Below are 26,631 nucleotides of genomic sequence, written 5' to 3' on the forward strand. Positions count from 1 at the left end.
AGACTGTACCCATACTCAGGAAGTTACTCTGGTGCTGTAAGGCAGCAATTCTACTACCGCGCCACACCCAAAATAGTTTAGTGTACAACTATTGAATTTCAGCAATGCTTTTTAACAGCTAAATATACTACTAATTTATAATTTTTTTTGCGAATCAGGATTTTATAACTGAAAACCCAGGTCCGTGCATCCAATATTAAGGAGGTGGTGTTGGAGTTAACAAAACAAAGGTGGGGGATAGACTCAACTAGCAGATTCACGATCCCTAGCTTATCCGGCTTTCATTCCTGTTCAATGTCAGAATAGTATGGTCAAAGAATATTAAAAGCAAAACATGTTAATAATATCTTGCTGCCAATCCTGTCCATTTAAAGGAATTGTTCGTTTGAGGAGCCTGCCTGCAGAATGGCCGTGTTAATGCCACACTGCTGGAGGAATGCTACTTGAGAACACAATTGGGAAGATTACTGGTCAAGAAGCTCACAACCAGGCATTCCTACTCCAATTGTGAATTACAGTCAAACTCTTATTGCCTCCTCATTTCAGGTTTTGGGGTAACAGTTCTGTTGATTATGTTTCCTTGTCAAGTATCAACAATGACCCAAACAAACCAAGGGCTGGGGAGAGAAATTACAGTCTGTTTTTATGGCAATTGGAACATTACGGTAATTCCTGTTGATCTGCCATCACATAGGATGCAATACACTAATGGAAGAAAAATAATTCCACCATTAGCTTTAGTTAATTAAATCAACCTTAATAGCTGAAGTGTCCAGTTTATGTTTAAGAAAGAACTGCAGATGCTGGAAAAATCAACGGTACACAAAAATGCTGGAGAAACTCAGTGGTTGTAGAGAAGATAAATTAAATTGAAAACACCTTTATTCTTTGTACTGATTCCAGGTTTGTTTCTGTGAACAGCAAGTTAATCATTGAGTGCATACAATCAAAACATGTTCTGTGATTATATACTGGCCTCACTTTACAGTAAAACTTAATATAAACATTTCCAAAGATTTAGAAGTAATAGAAATACACCAAGTAGATGAGGCACAGAACATTAATTAGTCCTCAGATCAGAATATTTATGCTTCTGTAAAAAAACATTTGTAATTCAAAGGTATTGCAAGATATACATACAATCAGATTTGAACTCCATTTATTTTGGAATCTGCCCAAGAAAGAACACTAACACAAATCATATGACAGTTGCGAAAGTACTGATTGATTTAAATCTGAAAGACAAGTTTACCGAGATATAAACAGAGCATAATATTCAAAAATCAGCTGGAAACAATTAGCTCTTAAATTTCCCTCTTAAGAATCTATGTTTGGAACAAAGATTTTCTTCACAAAACGTTGCACGTTTTGGTGGAGTTGGTTCCCTGTAGTTGCAAAAATCTCCTGTGCCAGTTTGCGTGTTCCCTCGGTTTCTGTCCACATGGCTCGATAAAGAGGAACTGTGTACTTCTGTTTACCCTGTGACAGGAGAGAAAGAGGCATTACTGTAATTTACTACAAGCAAAAGAGTTTAATTTAAAGAGAGCATGAAAGCAGGCCCTTTGGTCCACATCGATCAGCCGAGTTCTGTTTCCCACTTTCTCATCCATTCCCCACACCAGGGACAATTTATAGAGGACGATTAACGTACAAATCCGCACGTCTTTGGGGTGACGGAGGAAGAGCCAGATCACCATGCAGTCACAGAGAGAACATGCAAATTCCACACAGACAGCACCCGAGGTCAGGATCAAACCCGGGCCTCTGGAGCTTGCTCTGCCACTGTGTCCGCCCCCTCCTCTCTTTTCCAGTTTTTTGCTCCCTTCTGACATCGGTCTAAGACAGTAAAACTATCACCAATGTTTTCAGGGTCCAATGTTCAGAGCAAGCTGTAGGACAATGGCATTTTAACAATTTTGCCCATGTTAAAGCATTCTACACAAGCATATCTCGATGAAGTTACATTTTATGACTGAACATTCATTTTATGGAACAAATAGACCATCAGCTTACATATAATTACTTATGTACCTGACTTTGCAGAAAGTCTCGGAGTTCATCAAATGCATCTTCATAGTTATTTCTCACAATAATCTGTACCCAGCGAAAACGCAGTTCTGCGTTCTTGGATTTGGAGATACTTGGGTACATCTCAGCGAGCTTCTCAGTATTTCCTAATGAAAATGGCATTTCATATTTTATTCCTTTTGGTCATTGCTTCTTGTGTTATAATATTTACAGCAAAAAGTTTATCCTGGGCGTTTTAATAATGAAGAGCAATCGTATAGAATATCATCGAGTTTGGCAGAAATATAGATATCTGGAATTGAAAATATCTATGATATCTGAATTTAAGGGCATATTTATAATAAATAGAACGTTACTTCACTTGGACAAATGTAGTAAAAATCATTTGTATCTGTCTTAAAATGAATTTGCACTATTCAGTAGGAGGTTATGCAGAGCTGCCAAGTAGTATGGAATTTCCGTATATTTTGTACGGAAATGCGATTAAAATACAGATGTATGATTTTGTGTTATTTATTACGGAGTTCAGTTTAGCCTGAAGGGTCTCGACCAGAAACGTCACCCATTCCTTCTCTCCAGAGTCGCTGCCTGTCCCGTTCCAGGTTTAAACAAAGCGCTGTCAGTTTAACACGTGGGAATTTAAACGAAGAGCTGTCGGCTACAGCGCTATGGGTCACAGACTAAAATAGCGCTATTAACTGGAGCGCTATGGGTCACAGACTGTTCAGGAAAATTCTCGTATAACAATGAGTCTTTGGAATTCTCTACCTCAGCGGTAGTAGAGCCTTTGATTATTTTTCAGGCAGTGGTAGAATTCTGGACAATCCTAGTGGTGAAAGGTTACCAGTGGGATTGCAATGACATTGGGATTGGCCTCGATTTTACAAAACGGTGGGTGGGCTCAAGGGGGAGAGAGGGAGAAAAAAAGGGAGAGGGAGGAAGGGAATAAGGGAGAAAAAAAAGGAGAGAGAGGGAAATGGGTAAAGAGGGAGGGACAGAGGAAAGAGGGAGCAAGGAAGGGAGAAGGAGGCTTCCAAAATGGCTTCCACGTCATCCTCAGGCATCTAAAAGCAGGAAGCAGCCGTTCAAACAGCAGTATTCAAAGTGATGGCAATGAATGCAGTCAGGTAAGGTGCGTAAAAGACAAGTCAATTGGTAGCAAAGTTATGCATTCTTGTACTCTTACATGGGTAGGACTGCACATTTTTAAAAAAAACACTTTTTTCAGCAAATTGGCACTGTAAAAATACTGATTTCCTCAGCAAAATACTGATTTTCAGGTACTAGAATACCGAAATGCTCTGACAAAACTTGACAGCTCTGGTTATGGGGTATGGAAATAGGCCCTTCAGCCCGACTTGTCAATTCCGACCGAGGTTAATCATCTATGTCAGTTCCACCTGCCACGTATGGCCCATATCGCTCTAAACATTTCCTATCCATGTATCTGCCCAAATGTCTATTAAATGTTGTTACAGTACTTGCCTTAACTACCTCTCTGCGAGGTCATTTCATATACCCACCACCCTGTGGGTAAATGTTGCCCCTCAGGTTCCTAATAATTATCCCCTCTTACCTTGAACCGAGTCGCTCTGTTTTTCTTCCCCTACTCTGGATAAAAGACTGCATTCAACCTATCTATTCCCATTAGGATGTTATATGCCTCTATAAGATCACCCCTCAATCTCTTGCGCTCCAAGGAATAAAGTCCTAGCCCGCCCAACCTCCCAATAGCTCAGGCCCGAGTCCTGGCAACATAGTCGTGGGTCTGCGCCCTTCCAGCTTAACGACATCCTATAGCGGATGATAAGAATTTAATATTTGTTTGTAAACTTTGTCACTAATCATGGAATACCTGGAGGCAAGGGGGACTTTTCCAGTAGTTTATCAAGGAAGTAGACAATCTGGTAGGTTTTCCATGAGCACAGATCAACTGCTTTGATTGCATCTATGTTCAGCTCAGCAGCAAACCACAACAATGCCAAGCTCTCTGCTGGTTTCGTGAGAGTATCGCCAGAAGAAAGGTCTGGCAGATACGGCGGCCATCCAGGAGTATTCAACCAGTTGTCAAATTCAAATCCTTAAAAATAAAATTTAGACAGTTCAGTTGTTATTGCTATTGTACCGAAGATAGACACAAAATGAGGGAGTATCTCAGCAGGTCAGGCAGCATTTCTGGAGAAAATGTATAGGTAACGTTTCGGGTCAGAACCCTTCTTCAGAAACAGGAGTCTAAAGAGTTCGGACCCAAAACGTCACCTATTCCTTTCCTCCAGTGGTGCTGTCTGACCCGCTGAGTTTCTCCAGCATTTTGTGTCTATCTTTGAGGCAAGGTTGGAGAATGTATATTAATTAAGAATCATAGGATAAAGTAAACAAAGAACTTCAGAGACTTAATCATGAGCAAAACACATGAGAAATTGTACCATCACACAGTGGATTGGGAATAGATTCTAGCTGTGGAAGCAAAACATTGAACCAACTGGATTTGTTTTTTAGTTAAATTAGTGAGTCATCACTCCCCCCTTCAGTGAAAGGGATGATGAGGTGGAATAAAAAGAATTAAACATTCTTCAATAAAATAGCATTACCTGGTCTTTTTTCAACATCTTGTTTCTTGAGTTCTGGGAAATAGTCTAGGTAAAAGTTTAAAGTATCTTCTGCCACGATACTTTTGAATTTGAACTTGTCCACATAAGCCTGGAGTAAACAATTTGGAGACAAGTTAAAGTTGTACACTGGGCAGCGTACAAATTATCCGATGTGAACTATGTTTACATATTCTGTTGTGCTGCTGCAAGTAAAAATGTATTTGTCCTATCTGGGACATATGACCACAAAACACTTGATTTGACTCTTGACCCCGTTTCCAGCAAGGAACTGCAGTGATTTTAAACAGCTTCAGTCAAGAGTGTCATATGTCCCTAAACGGAGCAATGAAATTCATTCTTGCAGTAGCATAACAGATTTGCAAACATTGTACTTTAAACACCACCATAAAAAAGCTCAGTATAAAAAACAAACAATAAGAGTGCAAAGGCAAAGACAATGCTACCAAGTCTATGTTGCTCAGAGCTTAGTTGGAAGTTGTAGTGTTTAATAGCCCAATAGTTGTTGGGAAGCTGCTCCTGAACGTGGATGTTGCAGTGTACAGGCTCCTATACTTCCCAATGGCAGGAGTAAAATGCGCGTGTGGCCAGGGTAGTCTGAAGAAGGGTCCCGATGGAGGCAAAGAGAGATAAATTATTGAATAGACTTGATGGGCCTAATTCTGCTCCTATTACTTATGAACTGAAACTATCCATTTGCTCCAGAGATGCCGCCTGACCCGCTGTCTTTTCTAGAAATGATTTAGTTTCTTTAAAACTGACTAACAATGGGTTAGATATGCAACACAGTATCTACCAGTTGTTTATAAAAATAAAATTTGCGCTTGCAATAAACTTCACAAATTCTTACCCGAAGGAAAGCATCAAATTTGTTCTGATCACCCACAAGGTGAGCTAAATATGATACAAAGCAGTAGCCTTTTTCATAGGGAGTTTCATTATAGGTCTCATCCGGATCGATCCCTAAAATGGAATAAATGATAAATGCATTCTTGGTTGATTTTTTCAGACCAAATGCTAAGTTTGACATAACAACAAATAATTACACCATACATAATTGTCAGAGAGTGGTGAATCTGTGGAATTATTTGCCACAGACGGCTGTGGAGGCCACCTCAATGGAATTTTTAAGGCGGAGATTGACAGATCCTTGATTAGTAAAGGTGTCGATGTTATGGAGTGAAGGCACGAGAGTGGGGTTGAGGGAAAGACAGCGCAGCCATGAATAAATGGCAGGGTAGACTTGATGGGCTGAATGGCTGCTCTTAGAACTTATGAAAGCATGGGGAAGTTGAGAAGTTAGAGAGAATGGTTACTGGGAAAATTATTGGCGATTAGATATGCTCTGCGAGCCAGTGTCGACAATATGGACTGAAATGGTCCCCTTCTACTTTGTTAGGAAACATGGCAAACATCTGTAGTTAACATCAGCTTATCTTGCTGTGGTAACCTTGCTGAGGAACTGAACAGCTCTGTCATCGAACAGAAAAAGGGAACTGGATGAAGAGGCTTGGTGGACATGTTGGTGGTCAACAGGGGCCACCCTGAGCTAACAATTGCCTGGCCTGCAAGTCACTGTCCCACTTCCACTGTGACCAGTGCGGCCTTCACTGCTCCAACAGGGTCTCACCTTCCATCAAGGCACTTGGGGCAGTGGTAGAGTTGCTGCCTTATAGCGCCAGAGACCTGGGTTAGATCCTGACTACGGGTGTTGTATGCATGGAGATTACGTTCTCCCTGTGACCACGTGGGTTTTCCTCGGGTGCTCCGCTTTACTCCCATACTCCAAAGACATATAGGTTTGTAGGTTCATTGGCTTTGGTAAAAATTGTAAATTGTCCCTGGCAAGTAGGATAGAGCTCGTGTATGGGGATCACTGGTTGGCTGGGCCGAAGGGCCAGTTTCCGGGCTGTCTCTCTAAACTAAACATAATTTTAAACTCAATATCAATTTCAATAATTTCACATAACTTGCTTTTTTCATTTGCAATAGAAAAATGATTTTGAAGCAGCAATTTTAATCAGGATTCCAAACTAATTTCTATAGATTATATACATTCATATATAGACCCAGATTGTGAGCACTCACCGTGTTCAATTTTGACCTTGAGCTTGTTGAGGGGATGGTTCTCCCCGGTGTTATCCATGTGTTTACGGAGGAGGGCTCTCCCTGTGGCAGCTTCAAGGCACGTGTACGCCGCACCTAAGGTACAAACTTTACGAGTAAATGCACAGAACATGTACCCTGATGATACGCTTATTAGTGTCACCCAACCACAAAACTACACATGGTAAGACTTGTCTGTAATGGGTCAGTAATTTGGGAGTGCAGTGCACCTCGACGCAGTGGGCTGTGAGAGGCCCGGCAGAGCCTGGAACTCGGATGGATCGGGCGCATCTCCAAAAGGTCAAGCACGTGGACCGGACATGGCCTACAGCTATACATTTGTACTGTATCTGAGATGCTTATCTATGATGTATCTAATAGTGATACTTGTACTTAACTGTTTACATAAATGAATGTCACTGTACTTTGGGACATTGAGCCATTGATTTGTAAGATGCAGTCTTTTCAGCAAAATGGCACGAGTAAATTTAACAGCAAAAGAATGAAGAAACTGACGCTGACACTTAGTTGCCTTTTGAACTAGACTGGATTTATCCTTTCCTATCTGTTGAATGCAATGCTGCAACGATAATTTTTCATTAAATTTTCCCTTCTACATCAAAGTGTTCAAAAAAAGACAAATTGTTCGTATGTTTCTCCCCATCAATTGCTGAGAAGTAACCCTGGAACAACAGACTTCAAATCCGTACTAAAGTGGAGGAATCACTAATTGTTCTGATGAAAGGCCTTTGACCTGAAAGGTAAACTAGTTTCCTTTACCACAGATGCGGCATAATCAGCTGAGTTCTTCCAGCATTTCTGTTTTTGTTCCAAATTGCAACATCTGTCGTATTACTTTCTATTTTAAATTACCAATTGTTAGTCGGTGTCTGCCTATCTTTGCCACGATCAAAACTGAACCTGTACAGATCTCCGCAACAGATGTTGCAAATACACCTAATACACCATACACCATAAACAAAGAACTTCCTTAACAGAAAACCAAAACCATACAAAATGAAATTAACAGGCCAGAATCTTAAACCAATTAAGGTTTTTTTTGGCGATGCTGCAGCATACTAAAAACCATTAAAAAAATGTAAAAGTTAGATTTTAATTAAAAATTTTAGTTTTATTGCAAAAAAACCCCCAACATTTATTAATTAAAGTAGGTGGTCAGGCCCATAAATAGCTTAGAGGTGGTCAACGCAGTGGAATAGTCAAACAACACGGGCAGGCCTGGTAATTTATTTGTGAACAAAAAGGTGCCAGTATGAATATCAATTAAAAATTAAGCAATATTTATCAACATTTTTTTCCATTAATATACCCCTCTTCTGTTTTAATTTTGTTGACAATCTACTAATTTAATATCCTAATAACTAAAAACGTAAAATCAACAATTCTAAACATTTGAAAATCTAGTTTTAGACTTTAGATGTGGTACACATACAAAGTGGCACCGCTTGCAGAGCCTCGGCCTCACAGTGCCAGAGACCTGGGTTCCATCCTGACCATGGGCATTGTCGCAGCGCACAAGGGCATCCGGTGGCACAACTGGTAGAGCTGCTGCCTCTCAGCACCAGAGACCCAGGTTTGATCCTGACCTTGGGTGCTGATTGTGTGGAATTTGCATGCTCTCCTTGTAATTGCGTGGGTTTCCTCCAGGTACTCATTTCCTCCCACATCCCAAAGATGTACGGGTTTGTGTATAAAATTGTGTATAAAATTGCCCCTTGGGTGTAGGGAGTGGATGATGCAAAAGTGGGATAACAGAACTGGGTGAATGGGTGATTGATGGGCCTGTTTCCATGCTGCGCCTCTGCTTTAAACTAAAAAAAGCACCGAGCAGAGCTTTAAACTAAGGTACACAAAATTGCTGGAGAAACTCAGCGGGTGCAGCAGCATCTATGGAGCGAAGGAAATAGGCAACGTTTCGGGCCGAAACCCTTCTTCAACTAGAGCTTTAAACTAAACTGTTCCAGAACGTCTCGATGGAGACTCCCGAGTCGCGTGACTTTCCCCAATTAACCATTTGCTCCAACAGTGTGCAAAAAAGTAAATCAAAAACACTGCAGTCTCTGAATAAACTCCAGCAGTGAACTGAGGTGAGAGATTATCATTGCAATTAAGAGGCAATTTTTTGTGCTGAAATTGAAACAAAAACTGTTAAATACAAGTTGGACATTATGTGCTAAAATGAGGAGCAGTATTTACATTTCATATCAATTACCTTTAATTGTAATTGTATCTCGTTCCTCAGAAATAATCTGAATATTTCCAGCAGTTGCAGTGTTTATTTCAGATATGCAGCATCTGTTGTATATTACATTTACTTTCACTTGTGCTATTGTGGTGTGATCTTTATATTTTAATACACAAATTAAATGACTCAAAAAGCCACAGTAGCTTCAAATCTTCAAAAAAGAGGGTATGAATGCTTTGGGGAATATGTTTCAATGGGATGCGCTCAAAAAGATTAAGATCTAAATCCACATTCAAAGATGACAAACCGGGTTTTTTTTCCGACCACCACAACATACGTACCGTAAATCTCGGTGGAAATTCTCCGCTGGGCGTACATTGTAAATCCCTCGTTTAGCCAGAAGTCTCCCCAGTTGGCGTTTGTGACCAGGTTACCAAACCAGCTGTGAGAGATCTCATGGATGATGACGTCAGCCAATGACCGGTCCCCAGCCAACAGACATGGAGTGACGAATGTAAGACAAGGATTCTCCATCCCCCCAAATGGGAACGACGGCGGCATGAAGAGCAGGTCATACCTATGGGTGTTACAAGACATATAGGGTCAAGTTTTAAAATGCAAATAAAAAACTATTCCATTCCGAATTAAGGACACAAAGTGCTGGAGTAACTCAGCAGGTCAGGCAGCATCTCTGAAGCTTAGTTTAGTTACGTTTAGAGATAGTTTAGAAACAGGCTCTTCAGCCCACTGAGATTGTGTAGACCTGTGATCCCTGTACACTAGGGACAATTTATAATTTTTCCTGAAGCCAATCAATCTACAGATCTGTACGACCCGAGCGTGGGAGGAAACCGGAGAAAACCCACACGGTCACGGGGAGAACGTACAAACTCCACACAGACAGCACCCGTAGTCGGGATTGAACCCGAGTGTCTGGCACTGTTAAGCAGCAATTCTACCGTTGCACCACCATGCCACCCCTTTAAAGTGGAGGTTGACAGATTATTGATTATTAAAGGTGTCGAAGGTTATGAGAAGGCCAGAGAATGGGGTTGAGAGGGAAAGATAGATTAGACATGATTGAACTGTGGAGTAGAGTCAATGGCTTAATTACGAACATGGATAGGTGAGGTTTCAGGTCGGGATCGTTCTTGACACTGATTGTGGGGAGGGAGAAAGCTGGAAGATAAGAGGTAGAACTAAGCTTTTCACTGTACCTTGGAACACATGACAATAATACACCTAAACTTAAAGCAAAACCTAAATATTTAAATCTTCAATTGAATTGGTCTACGTTAGATGAGATATAAAGAAGGATTCTCCAGAGACGCTGCCAGACCCGCTGAGTTACTCCAGCACTTAGTGTCCTTTTGTTCCTGCCCAACAGCATCTGCAAGTCATGATTCTCTCCAATTAACCATTTGTTCTAGCATAGTGCACAAAGTAAAACAAAAAATACTGCCGTTTCTGAATAAACTCCAGCAGTGAACTGAGGTGAGGTCATTATCATTGCAATTGAGAGAGACTCCCTGTTTATTTTTTGTGCTTAAACTAAAACAGAAACTGCTGAAAACTGCTTGGACAATATATGTTGAGAGAAGCAGTATTTACATGACAAATCAATGACCTTTTATTGTAATTGATTCTTTGTTCTTAGAAACAACCCAATATAATTCCAGCAGTTTCGGTTTTTATTTCAGACTAATGGCATCTGCTGTATTTTATTTTCATTTTCTTTGTTGTAAAGGAGTGTCACCTTTATTGTCTGCAACACATCTTCCCCTTCCCTACCAACTCTGTTTTTTAAAAGAACAAAGTTTAAAAATATATGCTTACCGGTTAGCCCTGTCAGGCAAGAACAATTCCTGCAAATACACTCAACAAAGAACTTACTTAACAAAAAAACAAAACTACACAATACAAAAACCACAAACTAGGAAAATAAAGGCAGGTTACTACAGAAGAATATTAAACCTTCTGAGTGGCTCTTTTTAAATGCACAGTATCCTGTTGCAAAAAAGCTTTACATTCTCCTAAATGTCCTTCATACATTGAGATCAAGTACATTGCAAAGATACTGCTCTAGAGGAAAATGGTGGCGCGCACAGTCGCAGCGGCTCGAAGCTCTCCCTTTCGGTGCTTTTTTTGTGCGTTTTTGTTTGTATGTCTGTTTGACAATGTTACGTTTTGTCGTGCAAATCTCACCTTCAGCCGACAGGATCTTCTGATTATCGGATTACAGTGTAAACAGGCAGTTAAGAGTGTTTTTCTGCATTCACGCAACATACCGGAGGAGATAGCCAGGACACCGGGCTCTCCGTGGATTGTTGTCGGCCCCAGCAAACGCCGGAGACGGAGGAGGCACAGGAAACAAAAGCGTGGTCGCCGGTCCGGGCTACTCGCTAGGCTAAGGCAACAACCACATAAACCAACGAGAGAGCAACCAACAAGAGAGCAGGCTATTCTAGACTGGGTATTGAGAAATGAGGAAGGGTTAGTTAGCAGTCTTGTTGTGCGTGGCCCCTTGGGCAAGAGTGACCATAATATGGTTGAGTTCTTCATTAGGATGGAGAGTGACATCGTTAATTCAGAAACAAGGGTCCTGAACTTAAAGAAAGGTAACTTTGAGGGTATGAGACGCGAATTGGCCAAGATAGACTGGCGATTGATTCTTAATGGGTTGACGGTGGATATGCAATGGAAGGCATTTAAAGACTGTATGGATGAACTACAACAATTGTTCATCCCAGTTTGGCAAAAAAAAAATCAGGGAAGGTAGTGCATCCGTGGATAACAAGGGAAATCAGGGATAGTATCAAAACAAAAGATGAAGCGTATAAATTAGCCAGAAAAAGCAGCCTACCAGAGGACTGGGAGAAATTCAGAGACCAGCAGAGGAGGACAAAGGGCTTAATTAGGAAAGGGGAAAATAGATTATGAAAGAAAACTGGCAGGGAACATAAAAACTGGCTGCAAAAGCTTTTATAGATATGTGAAGAGAAAAAGATTAGTTAAAACAAATGTAGGTCCCTTGCAGTCAGAAACAGGTGAATTGATCATGGGGAACAAGGACATGGCAGACCGATTGAATAACTACTTTGGTTCCGTCTTCACTAAGGAAGACATAAATAATCTGCCGGAAATAGCAGGGGACCGGGGATCAAATGAGATGGAGGAACTGAGTGAAATCCAGGTTAGCTGGGAAGTGGTGGGTTAGGATCAATTGAATGGATTAAAGACCGATAAATCCCCAGGGCTATATAGGCTGCATCCCAGAGTACTTAACGAAGTAGCCCCAGAAATAGTGGATGCATTAGTGATAATTTTTCAAAACTCTTTAGATTCTGGAGTAGTTCCTGAAGATTGGAGGGTAGCTAATGTAACACCACTTTTTAAAAAGGGAGGGAGAAAACGGGGAATTACAGACCAGTTAGTCTAACGTCAGTAGTGGGGAAACTGCTAGAATCAGTTATTAAAGATGGGATAGCAGCACATTTGGAAAGTGGTGAAATCATTGGACAAAGTCAGCATGGATTTATGAAGGGTAAATCATGTCTGACGAATCTTATAGAATTTTTCGAGGATGTAACTAGTAGAGTGGATAAGGGAGAACCAGTGGATGTGTTATATCTGGACTTTCAGAAGGCTTTCGACAAGGTCCCACATAAGAGATTAGTATACAAACTTAAAACACACTGTATTGGGGGTTCAGTATTGATGTGGATAGAGAACTGGCTGGCAGACAGGAAGCAAAGAGTAGGAGTAAACGGGTCCTTTTCACAATGGCAGGCAGTGACTAGTGGGGTACCGCAAGGCTCAGTTCTGGGACCCCAGCTATTTACGATATATATTAATGATTTGGACGAGGGAATTGAATACAACATCTCCAAGTTTGCGGATGACACGAAGCTGGGGGGCAGTGTTAGCTGTGAGGTGGATGCTAGGAGGCTGCAAGGTGATTTGGATAGGCTGGGTGAGTGGGCAAATGCATGGCAGATGCAGTATAATGTGGATAAATGTGAGGTTATCCACTTTGGTGGCAAAAACAGGAAAGTAGATTATTATCTGAATGGTGGCCGATTAGGAAAGGGGGAGATGCAACGAGACCTGGGTGTCATGGTACACCAGTCATTAAAAGTAGGCATGCAGGTGCAGCAGGCAGTGAAGAAGGCGAATGGTATGTTAGCATTCATAGCAAAAGGATTTGAGTATAGGAGCAGGGAGGTTCTACTGCAGTTGTACATGGTCTTGGTGAGACCACACCTGGAGTATTGCGTACAGTTTTGGTCTCCTAATCTGAGGAAAGACATTCTTGCCATAGAGGGAGTACAGAGAAGGTTCACCCGACTGATTCCTGGGATGTCAGGACTTCATATGAAGAAAGACTGGATAGATTTGGTTTGTAGTCGCTAGAATTTAGAAGATTGAGGGGGGATCTTATAGAAACTTACAAAATTCTTAAGGGGTTGGACAGGCTAGATGCAGGAAGATTGTTCCCGATGTTGGGGAAGTCCAGAACAAGGGGTCACAGTTTAAGGATAAGGGGGAAATCTTTTAAGACCGAGATGAGGAAAACTTTTTTCACACAGAGAGTGGTGAATCTCTGGAATTCTCTCCCGCAGAAGGTAGTTGAGGCCAGTTCATTGGCTATATTTAAGAGGGAGTTAGATGTGGCCCTTGTGGCTAAAGGGATCAGGGAGTATGGAGAGAAGGCAGGTACAGGATACTGAGTTGGATGATCAGCCATGATCATATTGAATGGCGGTGCAGGCTCGAAGGGCCGAATGGCCTACTCCTGCACCTATTTTCTATGTTTCTATGTTAAACCACCGCTACCCAGCATCATTCTCACCAATGCCAGATCCACCAACAAAATGGACGAACTAAGACTACATGTCGCCGCAAACAAATTAATCGCGGACAGTTGCATTCTGCTAATAACAGAGACGTGGCTACACGCACTTGTACCAGACGGAGCCATTGAGCTAGCAGGCCGCACAGCATTTCTCTGGGATAGAAACAAAGACTCCGGTAAGAGCAAAGGAGGGGGGTTATGCATCTACGTTCACAACAACTGGTGCACAATACCACAATCATAGACAGACACTGTTCTGCTGATTTGGAGTACCTGATAGTTAGATGCAGGCCTTCCACGTGAGTTTACCGTGGTCATAGTTACAGCTGTGTATATCCCACTGGATGCTAATGCTAGCATAGCCCTAGGCTACCTCCATAGCGCTATCAGCAAACAGAACACCTACCCCAAAGCAGCCCATATCATAGCTGGTGATTTCAATCACGCAGACTTAAAATCAGTTCTCCCCAAGTTTGAACAACACATCAAATGTGCCACCAGGGGAGAAAATAGATTAGACAAGGCCTACTCAAACATCAAGAAGAGGTTTAGAGCCAAACCACTACCACACTTAGGCCAGTCGGATCACCTATCCATTCACTTAGCACCAGCATACACCCACCTCAGGAGAAAAGCTCAACCCACCACCAGGACTGTTAAAACGTGGCCTGAAGGAGCTTCCTCACAGCTACAGGACTGCTTTGAAAGGACAAACTAGGACATTTTTGGAAATCAGGACTTGGAGTACACACTGTACAGCGCTGCTAGAGCCAACCTGAAGAAAGGCATCAGGGATGCCAAAGCGGCCCACAAGAGGAAGATAGAGGACCACTTTAACAACAACGATCCACAGCGGGTGTGGCAGGGCATCCAGCACATCACCAACTACAAACCCAGCAACAGCACGACGGCCGATGGCGACGCCTCACTGGCAGAGGAGCTGAACTGCTTCTTTGCTCGCTTCGAGGCAGAACCAGAAGAGCTCGTCACCATTCTCCCACCAGCCCCCAACAACAACAACTACACCCTCACTGTGCAGGAGCATGAAGTGAGGCGGGTGCTCAGGGCGGTGAACCCGAGGAAGGCTGCTGGCCCGGATGGCGTGACAGGAAGGGTTCTGAAGGAATGTGCAGACCAGCTCTCCGAGGTCTTCACGAAAATCTTCAACCTGTCCCTGTCCAAATCCATCATCCCACCGTGCCTGAAGTCTGCCACAATCATCCCACTACCAAAAAAGCCTGTTATCAGCGGCCTTAACTACTACCAACCGGTCGCTCTCACACCAGTCATCATGAAGTGTTTCAAGAGACTGGTCCAGCAGCACATCAAAGCCAGCCTCCCGCCCACCTTCGATCCACGCCAGTTTGCCTACAGAGCAAATAGGTCCACTGAGGATGCCATCGCCACTGCTCTTCACACTGCACTGACCCACCTCAAACACCAGGGGAGCTATGTGAAGATGCTTTTCATTGACTTTAGCTCCGCCTTCAATACCATCATCCCCAGCAGACTGGTCACCAAACTCATGGATTTAGGACTCTCCCAACCCATCTGCCTCTGGATCAAGGACTTTCTGTCTAACCGCCCCCAGACCGTCAGACTGGGCCATCACCTCTCCACCCCCATCACACTCAGCACCGGCTCCCCACAGGGTTGTGTGTTGAGCCCCCTCCTCTACGCCCTCTACACCCACGATTGTGCCCCCGCCCACTCCACCAACACCATCGTCAAGTTTGCGGACGACACGACTGTGGTTGGACGTATCTCAGGAGGAGATGAGACAGCCTACAGGGAGGAAGTCCAAAGTCTGGCAGCGTGGTGTTCAGACAACAACCTCATCCTAAACACCACAAAAACAAAATAAATTACTTCCGTAAGAACAGTGCAGCCCCCAAACCCCTATTCACCAATGGGTACTGTGTGGAAAAGGTCTCAGGCTTCAGATTCCTGGGCACACAAATTACGGAGGATCTCTCCTGGACTACGAACACTACCACAGCAGTCAAGAAGGCCCAGCAGCGACTCTACTTTCTGAGGATCCTCAGGAAAAACAACCTGGAGGAGAAGCTGCTGGTGTCCTTCTACCACTGCTCCATCGAGAGTGTGCTGGCGTACTGTATAACCACATGGTATGCCAGCTGCTCTGCAGCGGACAGGAGAGCCCTTCAAAGGGTCATCGCACAAAAAAATCATTGGCTGCCCACTGCCCTCCCTGAAGGACATCTTCAGCTCTCGCTGCCTTGGCAGAGCAGCCAACATCCTGAAGGACCCTTCCCACCCTGGACACAACCTGTTCCACCTGCTGCCCTCTGGCAGACGGTACAGGTCTTTCAAAACTCGCACAAACAGACTCAGAGACAGCTTCTGCCCCATAGCCATACGTGAACTTAACAATGCAAAATAAGAAATATCACTCATTGAACTGAATGGTTCTTACTCACAAGCACCTTAAAAACATCCTGAATGTACTTAACCATTTGCACTACTATATAACTGTACAACACCGAATACCTCATAATGGCAAATTAGTGGCAAAAATTATCTGTAATTTTTTTATATGTATATATTTTTACCTTTTCTTATATATTTAAAATTGTTCTTGTGAATCGCACCGTTGGATTGACTTTTAAATTTTGTTGTACCATGTGCAATGACAATAAAGAGATTCATTCATCATTATATTAAGAGGACATTAAGAGGAGTTATATTAAGAGGACATGACTTCAGAATTAAGGGACAGAAGTTTAGGGGTAACATGAGGGGGGAACTTCTTTACTCAGAGAGTGGTAGCAGTGTGGAATGAGCTTACAGTGGAAGTGGTGGAGGCAGGTTCGTTGGTATCATTTAAAAATAAATTGGATAGGCATATGGATGAGAAGGGAATGGAGGGTTATGGTATGAGTGCAGGCAGATGGGACTAAGGGAAAAAAGTTGTTCGGCACGGACCTGTAGGGCCGAGATGGCCTGTTTCCTTGCTGTAATTGTTATATGGCTATTTCATTTGTCAACTATAAGGTGTCGTTTCGAATATTAAAAATAATGCTACATTTGCCAATATATTTTGCTATTATTAGATCCTCTGATTCTGTTTGGATCTTGTTAAAAATAAATTTCTGATTTGATACACTAATAACAAAGTATAAAATGATCCCATTAAAAATTAAACATTTTTAACAATTGATAGTTTGTGATCTGGCTTCTTTTGCTGTTAATTTCACCAATACTAACTGAAGGATAAATTATAATTAACTCCAGATTTGAGAAAAAAGCCATTGTTTTTATAATTAAAAAGCTTGCACTTTATCCTATCATTGAAATTTGCTGAAAATATTGCAATCGATAAACTTTGACAAGTAATGATTGATTGATTGAAAGACTAGTTTAGTTTATTTTCACGTGTATCGAGATAGTGAAAAGCTTTTTTTTTTGCATGCTTTCCAGTCAGCGGAAAGACTATACATGATTACAATTGATCAACATACACAATTTCCTTTGTGTTCTGTACTTCATGCTTGTGTACGTGCTTTTTAAACATTTACCATAACTTGCAAATTGAGCCTCCGCTTATCACCTCATCAGTGAACTGCACCTCAATGGCACTGCAACTTTCCAAAGTGATCAACTGAAGTGACAGCCCGGGCTTGGATTCATAAACAAATTTAAATCTGCTTTGATTGCTACCATGTCAGCCACATTGATTCTGGGTCACTATTTTACAGATGCTTTTAAGAACATGGATCAGGTATATTAATAAACCCAGGATCTTATAAAACCACAATGACCTCACGTGGAGAAACAAAGAACTGCAGATGCCGGTTTATTAAAAAAAACACAACAAAGTGCTGGAGTAACTCAGCGGGTCTGGCAGCATCTCTGGAAGACATGCTAGGTGACATTTTAAGTCAGGACCCTTCTTCTGTCCAAACCCAAAACGTTGCATATCCAAGTTCTCCAGAGTTACTGCCTGACCCTCTGAGTTACTCCAACAGTATCTTTTTTTCTCTCTGATGATTTCCTTTCCTTTGTTTTCAACACCTTCACTTAATTTAGTTTATTTAGCTACAGCGATTGAAATCCTAGTGTATTAGCTACACAATTAGAGTGTGCAATTGTGCAATAGGTTTATCATTTGATGAGTTATACATTGTTTACCTGGTGCAAGTGGTACAAAAGCTGAACGTACGTTGACTTCACAGAAATAATGAATGACTTTATAGTCTAATTTAATACACACACTCCTCCCATCACCATTTATTGCAGTAAACTCAAATTCTAATATAACAAAATATAAACTATTAATTAAACAATGACTTAGAAAAAAATGTGGCACACGATTAAAACTCTAATCTAATCTTCAAATGTTATAATGGCCACTGGCCCCATCTATACCAGCACTCCAGATAATAATATTGTTAACGTGTCAATTTTTAAAAATCAATTATTCACATGTGGAAATATCATCATAAATTTTAGCATAAACAATTTAATTGTTAACTGTGGACATTAATCAATTACCAAATATCTTGATTATCCAAAGCAAAGTTCTTAGGCAGTGAAAACGCAGGCAGGTAGGACTAGTGCAGATGGGGCATCATGTTCAACGTGGACAAAGTTGGACTCTATGACTTTAGTTGTGGGCGAAACAAAGATTTTTAATAATACATCAAAAAGGCAGATTTACCTTCCCCATACATATTTTCCGAACAACTTCTCACCGACCGTCAAGAACTCTTCAATTATACCATTAAATTCTTCCTTGGCAGCATCTAACAGGCTAGGTTCAGTCCAGACTCGGCTCCTGTACCAGAAATAGAAATCTCTTAATACACAAGTTACAAGGCAATGAAAAAAAAATCCTACTCAGTGGCAAACATCCTTTAAAACCTATTTAGACATTTCACATGGGCATAAAGATGAGGCAACCAGATACCACCCTTTATACCTCTTTATCTGCACACTGAGACAGCAAGTTAAAACTGTACTTTGCAATAGCATGTCAAACCTGGTTGCGATTCATCCATCAGATGTACAGGTCAAACTGGCAGCCACAGTCAAACTGATTTAAATATTAACTGGATAGAGGACCATTAATGCCATAAAGTGCTCTAGAATTGTTAGGTTAAGATAGCCTCCTGTCCTTTGTACCTTAGTGGAGAAGAATACAAAAGCTTTGAGCCCGCTTGATTAATGTTACACAACATTTAAGAGGTCAATGTTTCATGAATATAGGGTAATTCTTCTTCCTTTGAGCAAATGTAGAATATTAATCAAGATTTTGGTTTAGTTTATTATTATTGTCACATGCATCAAGATAAGTGAAAACATTTTATTTTTGCGTGCTATCCAGTCAGTCATTTAGTGTGGAAACAGGCGCTTCAGCCCAACTTGCCCACACCAACCTACATGTCCCAACTACACTGGTCCCGCAAGCCTGTGTTTAACCCTGTCCTATCCATGTACCTGTCCAAATGTCTTAAACGTTGCGATTGTACCCACCTCAACTACCTCCCCTGGCACCTCATTACAGACATCCACATGATTACACTTAAGCCGTCCACAGTATACAATCTTTGTTACTTCTGGTAAGCAGCCAGATGAGAGGATGTTAGTGAATGTAGTACTATCATTCAGGAAAGGCAACAAGCATAAGTCCAACACTAAAGTGCACAGCTATAAGGTGAGAGGAGGAAAATATAATGGAGATGTGTGGGCCAAGTTTTTGTATATACAGATGCCTGGAATGCATTGGCGGGTGTGATGGTGAAGGCAGATACAATAGTGGCATTTAACAAGCTTTTAGATAGGCACATGGATTTTGCATTAGGGTTATGGATCATAGATACATAGACAATAGGTGCAGGAGCTTCGAGCCAGCACTGCCATTCAATGTGATCATGGCAGATCATCCACAATCAGTACCCCGTTCCTGCCTTCTCCACATACCCCTTGATTCCACTAGCCCGAAGAGCTCTATCTAACTATCTTTTGAATGCATCCAATGAATCGGCCTCCATTGCCTTCTAAGGCAGAGAATTCCACAAATTCACAACTCTCCGTGTGAAAAACATTTTCCTCATCTCAGTTCTAAATGGCATACCCCGTATTCTTAAACTGTGGCCCCTGGTTCTGGACTCCCACAACATCGGGAACATGTTGTATGGTTTAGGAGGGATATGGATCACTAGCAAGCAGTTGAGATGAGATCAGCTGGGCAACTTGTTTGGCACAGATATTGTGGGCCGAAGGGCCTGGTCCTGTGCTGTACTGCTCTAAGTTCTATAACTTCCATTCTGTAGTCAAATGGAATTAATGCGTGTGGTGGCAAAAGCAGAACAACCTTCACTCACTTCGCAACAATCCTGACATTATCATCAAACCCGTCGACAAGGGAGGTGGTGTTGTAGGGTGGAGGGCTAACCTCTACCGTGCCGAGGCCAGACGCCAGCTCTCAGACACCTCCTCTTACCTAATTTTAAAATCTTTGTTTCTACAAAAAAATAGCTGGAGTATGTTTATATTCTAGCCCACAAAGAAGCATCAAGGAGGGGACTAACCTTGGACCAACCTCAGCAGACACAATGTCACCAACGGCCAAAGCGATGAGATATGCAGGAATTGGGTGTCGCATTTTGAAGTTGAATACATTTTCCTTCTCGTCATGCTCCCAGTCAGTTGCACTCATTACAGCTGTAAAACCTTCAGGAACCTGAAACACAATTACACAATTCACCTGAGAAACTGTCTAAAAACAGGTAGAATCACCTGGAGACAGGAAGAACTGCAGATGCGGGAATCGAGAAAAACACACAAAGTGCTGGAAGAACTCAGCGGGTCCGACAACATCAATGGAGGGAATGGAAAGGCAATGGTCTCGGGTCAGGATCCCTCATCAGTTTCAAGAAGGGTCTCGGTCGAAAATGTCAATGGTTAGGAGGAGAAGGCAGGGAATTGAGGCGGAGAGGGTAACATAAATCAGCCTTGATCAAATGGCAGAGCATTCTCAATGGGCCCAATGGCCTGGTTCGGCTCCTACGTCTTATGTCACCTGACCATTCCCTTTACAGATAGTGCCTGACCCCCCCCCCCCCCCCCCCCCAAATTGACAGATAAATATTTAGTAATATTCACAAAAGGAAACTGAAAATAACGGGAAAATAAACAGGTCAGGCAGCATCAGGCAGTCAAGAGAAATCGAGCTACCCTTTCAGATTTAGTCACACTCCTCCTTAAGGATCTGAGCTTTAGACTATTTGCAGTTTTGTCATAAAATTGCAGCACCTGCAGTATTTTGGTTTTAGTTTCTAATCCAACACACCACGGAAAGTATCATTACTTTTCGAGGTAAAGATCTTAAAGGATTCCTTAAAGTATACCTCTGGCCAGTGGATTTATAGCATTGATATTAGGAACAAAGAAAAGCAGAGACATTATAAATAAGAGACACAAGGAACTGCAGATGCCGGAATCTTAAGCAAAAAAACAAGTGCTGGAGGAACTCAGCGAGTCAGGCAACATTTGGGGAGGGAATGGACAGATGACTTTCAGGTCAGGACCCTTCTTCAGGCTGATATGTTGTACGTAAGTCTTTGAAAACAATAAGGGGCTTGTAATAATTTAAACAGACACATATTTAAGTTAAAAGGAATTAGCCATATGCATTTGCATGGTGAGATTGCTCAATATATTCTTCTTTTGATAAATAGTTTCAGGCAAAAACTGTCCAGCCACACTTCACTTGCCCATTCATTATAAATCTAACATAATCGAGTTAGCTTTGAAAACTTACCTTAATAGAGGCAGAGTAAGTACTTTTAACAGCTGGAGTATCAAAACAAGGGAAGAAAGATCTGTTTAAGACAGCTTGACCTTGGGTGAAGAGATATGGCTTTACTTTGCCTGCTGTCTGCTCTGGGTTCAGCCAAACAACCTGGTAAAAAAAAGAACACAGCAATGAGTTGTTATCATGCAGCATTGCTGTTGTGCTGCTGCAAGTAATAATTTCTTTGTTCCGTTTTGTGACATATGACAGTAAAACTTGATTCTTGATTTTAACTCACTGAAGCTGAGTATTTGCTCTTGACGCATGGAAGAAGGCAACAAAAGTCCTACTTGGTACAAAATAGAAAGAAGTACAGAGGAAAAGTTGGCTGAACTGGACGGTGTGAATATCTAGAGCAGTAGAATTCCAAATAATTATTTCTACACAAGCAAAAAAGAGAAAATAGCTTGCACGGTAAAATAAATGACAGACAGGAAGTTTAGTTGGAAACAAGGGCCATGTTGCATCTTCCAACATCAATGTCCAGACTCTGAGCATCATACTTGCCACCATCAGGCATTGCCATAATGTATGACAGTCACACGGGATCAGTCGTGTTCTGGAACTAGAGCGGTCACGGTGGCGCAGTGGTAGAGTTGCTGCCTTGCAGCGAATGCAGCACCGGACACCCGGGTGCAATCCCGACTACGGGTGCTGTCTGTACGGAGTTTGTACGTTCTCCCCGTGACCTGCGTGGATTTTCTCCGAGATCTTCTGTTTCTTCCCACTCCAAAGAGGCACAGGTGTGTAGGTTAATCGGCTTGGTGTAGGATAGTGTTAATGTGCGGGGATCTCTGGTCGGCGCGGATGGGCCTGTTTCCGTGCTGTATCTCTAAACTAAATACTCACGCAGCAGGTTAAGGCATGAAATTATTACGTTTTCCAGGCAACAGTTTTTAAGTGGTACAAGTTCCAATAAATTCAATGCAACAATGGGAATCTATTAATTAACGTGATTAAAAAGTACCAATTCTTGGATTCTGTGGTAATTTTCTCCGATCAGGCACATTTAAAAATAATATGTCAGCATCACATGCAAAGCATCTGATAACGGAAGTAAATCTGACGTGCATCCCAAAACCACAATGACTATGTTACACTGTACCATTGTACCTTCAAAAATCTTGCATTTATATTGTGCCTATTATGACCCCAAAATGCTTAACCATTGAGTTAATGACACCCCTCTAGTGCCCTCACAATCGTAACATCAGAACCTCACGCATAGTGAACACACTCAAAAAGCAATGAGCAGATTACTAGATCTGTTTTTTTTTCAGAAAGGAATGTAGATGTCAGGATAAAAGCAAGCCTGGATACCAATTATAACTCATTCTTCAAAATGTGTCGAAAGATCTTTCTTATCCACACAAGAACAGATGGGAGGAATAAATCAGGCACAGAGTCCCTTGCCCAGAGTGGGCGGATTGAGGACATAGGTTTAGGTGAGGGAGGAAAGATTTAATAGGAATCTGAGGGGTAAATTTTTAATCAAAGGGTGGTGGGTATATGGAACAAGCTGCCATTTAGATAGGACAGGTGAGAATAGTGTTGATGGGACATGTTGACCAGTGTGGGCAAGTTGGGTCAGAGGGCCCGTTTCCACACTGTAATACTATGACTCCAACATAGATTTGGCATGATAAGGCATAGGTCAATGGAACTGCTATCCTATAATGCTGAGAACTGTCTTTTGCGTTCTGTATCTCCCCTTCGCTCTAATTGTTTGCTCTAACTTCATTGTATTAACGTACAGTATTATCTGATCTGTTTGGATTGCATGCAAAACAAAGCTTTTCATTGTTCTTTAGTCCATGTTTAGCTGAGGGATACCACACGGAAACTGTGCATTCGGCCCGATTTCCCCATCCTGACCAAGATGCCTCTGAAGAAGGGTCTCGACCCAAAACATCACCCATTCCTTCTCTCCAGAGATGCTGCCTGACCTGCTGAGTTACTCCAGCATTTTGTGTCTACCTGCCTCATCTACACCTGTCCCACCTGCCGGTGTTTGTACTATATACCTCTGAACCTTTCCTATTCAAAAGTATCTGTCAAATTTTATATTAAATGTTGTCATTATACTGCCATAATTACCTCATTTGGCAACTTATTCCACCCTCTATGTGAAAAGGTTGCCTCTTAGGTTACAATTACATTTTCCACCCCACCACCTTAAACCCATGTTGTCTGGTTCTTGATATCTTACTCACGCTATCTATTCCCCTTACGAGTTATATACCTCTACAACATCAGCCCCCAGCCTTCTGTACTCCAACGAATAAAGTCCTAGCCAGCCCAACATCTCTCCATAGCACAGGCTCAATCCGAGCAACATCCTCAAAACATACGTTTTTCTCTGCACTCTCCAGCTTAATAACATAAGCGGGCCAAATTTCAACACAATACTCCAACTAACCATAGAAAGACACAACTGTCACATAACATCCCAACTTCAGATTCAGATTCAATTTTATATTTCTTCGATCTTCGATCCTCAATACCCCGACTGATGTAGCAAAAGCCTTCCTGACCACTCTATCTACCCGTGATGCCAATTAAGGAACTGAAGTTCTGTGTACAGTTGACAGGTAACCAACTAGTCAGTGTGGACACAAGGAACTGTAAATGCTGGTTTACAAACAAAGACACAAACTGCTGGAGTAACTCAGCGGGTCAAGAACAATCGCTGGAGAACATGGATAGCTGACGTTTTGGGTCGGGATTGTGGGGGGCTGGTTGAAAGTTGGATGAGGGGCAGAGTGCTGTAAAATGTCTGGCAAAGTGGTACATGAAAGAAGGACCCAAAATGCTGTAGTAACTCAGAGGTTCAGACAGCATCTCTGGAGAAAAGGAACAGGCGATGATTTGGGCAAGACCCTTCTTCAGACAAAGAGTCAGGGGAGAGGTAAACTGGTGGTATGAGGCGGTACAACACAAAAGGATGAAATGACTTTGAAGTGATAGTTGGATATTGATGAGAAGGGATTGCAAGGAAGATGGCTGGATCAAGGCTAGAAATGAAAAGACAAAAGATGTGAGATAAGGAGCGATGAGGCATGAAGCATGGATAGGTGACATTTTAGGTTGGGACCCTTCTTCAGACTGATTGCAGTAGGGATTTACATTCTAGCTTTCACTTTAAAGTCTCCCTTCATAGGAGCAGAATTAAACCATTGAGCCCATTAAGTCCACTGCACCATTCAATCATGGTTGATCTATCTTTCCCCATTCTTTAAGTATCCTAACCATGTTCCCCAGAGATGTTGCCTGACACGTTGAGTTACTCCAGCATTCTGTCTTTGTCTTCTTTCAAAGTTCCTTGTGACCATAATGACCTGTCCATTACACACAGAACTTCAGCTGTGATCAGCCATGATCACAATGAATGGCAGTGCTGGCTCGAAGGGCCGAATGGCCTCCTCCTGCACCTATTTTTTATGTTTCTAAGATAGACAGATGCTGGAGTAACTCGGCGAGTCAGGCAGCATCTCCGGAGAAAAGGAATGGCTCACGTTTCTGTTCGGGACATTGCCTCACACCTCTTGGGGGTAAACCAGTTCCTTCCTACACATTTCAGCTGTTTGGAGTGGCGTTGCCAGCACAGAGAGTGTGGGCCGAAAGGCCATCGGCTGGACTCACCCCAGGGCCGTCGCCGGTCGTGTACTCGATGGTCACCTCCAGCGGCTCCGCTGGGTCGCAGGGTCCGGGCAGGGTGAGCTCCAGCACCGAGCCGTAGGTGGTGAAGGGGCGGGTGCGGTGCTCCAGGGTCTGGGCCGGGGTCCCGGAGCCGTAGCGGGCCCGGACCACCTCCACGCTCAGGCTGGGGTGGGTGTCGAGCCGCAGCAGCTGCTGCCCGGGCCGCAGGCAGCCGAGCTGGAGCACGGCGCGACCCGTCAGCTGGCGGCGGTCGAACTCCACCCGCAGCTCCAGGTGCAGGTGGCGTAGGTTGAAATCACCGTAACTGGAGGCCGTGGCGGCGTCTGTCCCCGAACCTTCCTCCGCCATCGCTGCTGCCGGGGGAACTGAGGTGGCAGAGGGAGTGCGGGCCGAATGGTCGCTCGCTTGCTCCGCCCACCGACATCATCGTCCCGTGATTCGGCGCACACACCCTCTCCACGTGACCAAACTGCCCCCCGTCGCGTGGCTTCGCCCATTGCTCGCAGCCCCTTGCACGTGACCAGGCCCCCGCCCATGTTAATAATAATAATAATAATAAACTTTATTACGGACTCAAGGTCCAGGCAAGGGGCAACATTACATTAAAATTCAATTCAATTCAATTCAATTCAACTTTAATGTCATCGCACAAATACAAGTATCAGTACAACGAAATACAGTTTTGCGTCAGTCCGTAGTAGTTGTACATAAAGAGAAAAAACAAGAAAAAAATAGAAAGAGAGAAGATACAGAATAATCAGGAAATACAGAATGATTAAACAAAGGGGGACGGAGGGACCAGAGAAATCTATTGTCGGGACTCCGAGTTCAGCAGTGTGATTGTGTTGTTATAGAAGCTTTTCCTCATCCTGCTGGTACGTGACCTGAGGCTCCTGTACCGCCTCCCTGATGGGAGGAGGGCAAACAGTCCATGGTTGGGGTGTGAGGGGTCTTTGATGATCTTCCCAGCCCGTCTCAGACACCGTTTTCGGTGGAGGGCATCCATGGCAGGGAGCGGGGCACCGATGATGTGCTGCGCGGTTTTCACCACCCGTTGTAGTGCTTTCCTGTCCGCAGCAGTGCAGCTGCTGTACCATACCGTGAAGCAGGTGGTCAGGATACTCTCTATGGTACAGCGGTAAAAGTTGGTCAGGATCTGGGGGGACAGGTGGGCTTTCTTGAGCCTCCTAAGGAAGTAAAGGCGCTGCTGTGCCTTTTTGATCAGCTTGGAGGTGTTGAGGGACCAGGACAAGTCCTCCGAGATATGCACTCCGAGGAATTTATAGCTGGAGACGCGCTCCACCTCAGTCCCGTTGATATGGATGGCGGTATGACTGCCTCCTCTGGT

The 26,631-nt window shown here is 42.9% G+C and overlaps 1 protein-coding gene across 1 annotated transcript; it reads right to left on the bottom strand.

The window, feature by feature from the left end:
• Nucleotides 1–864: 864 nt before the first annotated feature.
• rnpep (arginyl aminopeptidase (aminopeptidase B)) lies at nt 865–25,679 on the bottom strand. Its single transcript, XM_055654600.1, has 11 exons — nt 25,266–25,679; nt 21,591–21,731; nt 20,359–20,510; nt 18,486–18,602; nt 9,291–9,526; nt 6,726–6,839; nt 5,488–5,600; nt 4,620–4,728; nt 3,884–4,108; nt 2,032–2,174; nt 865–1,479 (listed from the first exon to the last, which is right to left on the bottom strand). The coding sequence occupies exons 1-11, from the start codon at nt 25,629–25,631 to the stop codon at nt 1,318–1,320; spliced, it is 1,878 nt and encodes a 625-aa protein (XP_055510575.1). The 5' UTR covers nt 25,632–25,679; the 3' UTR covers nt 865–1,317.
• Between the last annotated feature and the right edge of the window lie 952 nt (nt 25,680–26,631).

The sequence above is a fragment of the Leucoraja erinacea genome, chromosome 24 (assembly GCF_028641065.1).
Source record: "Leucoraja erinacea ecotype New England chromosome 24, Leri_hhj_1, whole genome shotgun sequence".
Lineage (NCBI taxonomy): Eukaryota > Metazoa > Chordata > Chondrichthyes > Rajiformes > Rajidae > Leucoraja > Leucoraja erinaceus.

What these genes read in the sequence shown, in the direction of transcription:
- rnpep (XM_055654600.1), bottom strand. Translation starts at nt 25,631, where the DNA reads ATGGCGGAGGAAGGTTCGGGGACAGACGCCGCCACGGCCTCCAGTTAC. An exon ending in AATTTCCACCGAGATTTACG is followed by an intron (nt 6,840 to 9,290) that starts GTACGTATGTTG and finishes TTTGTACCTTAG; the next exon opens with GTGCGGCGTACACGTGCCTT. An exon ending in AGATGTTGAAAAAAGACCAG is followed by an intron (nt 4,109 to 4,619) that starts GTAATGCTATTT and finishes TTTATTTTTAAG; the next exon opens with GATTTGAATTTGACAACTGG.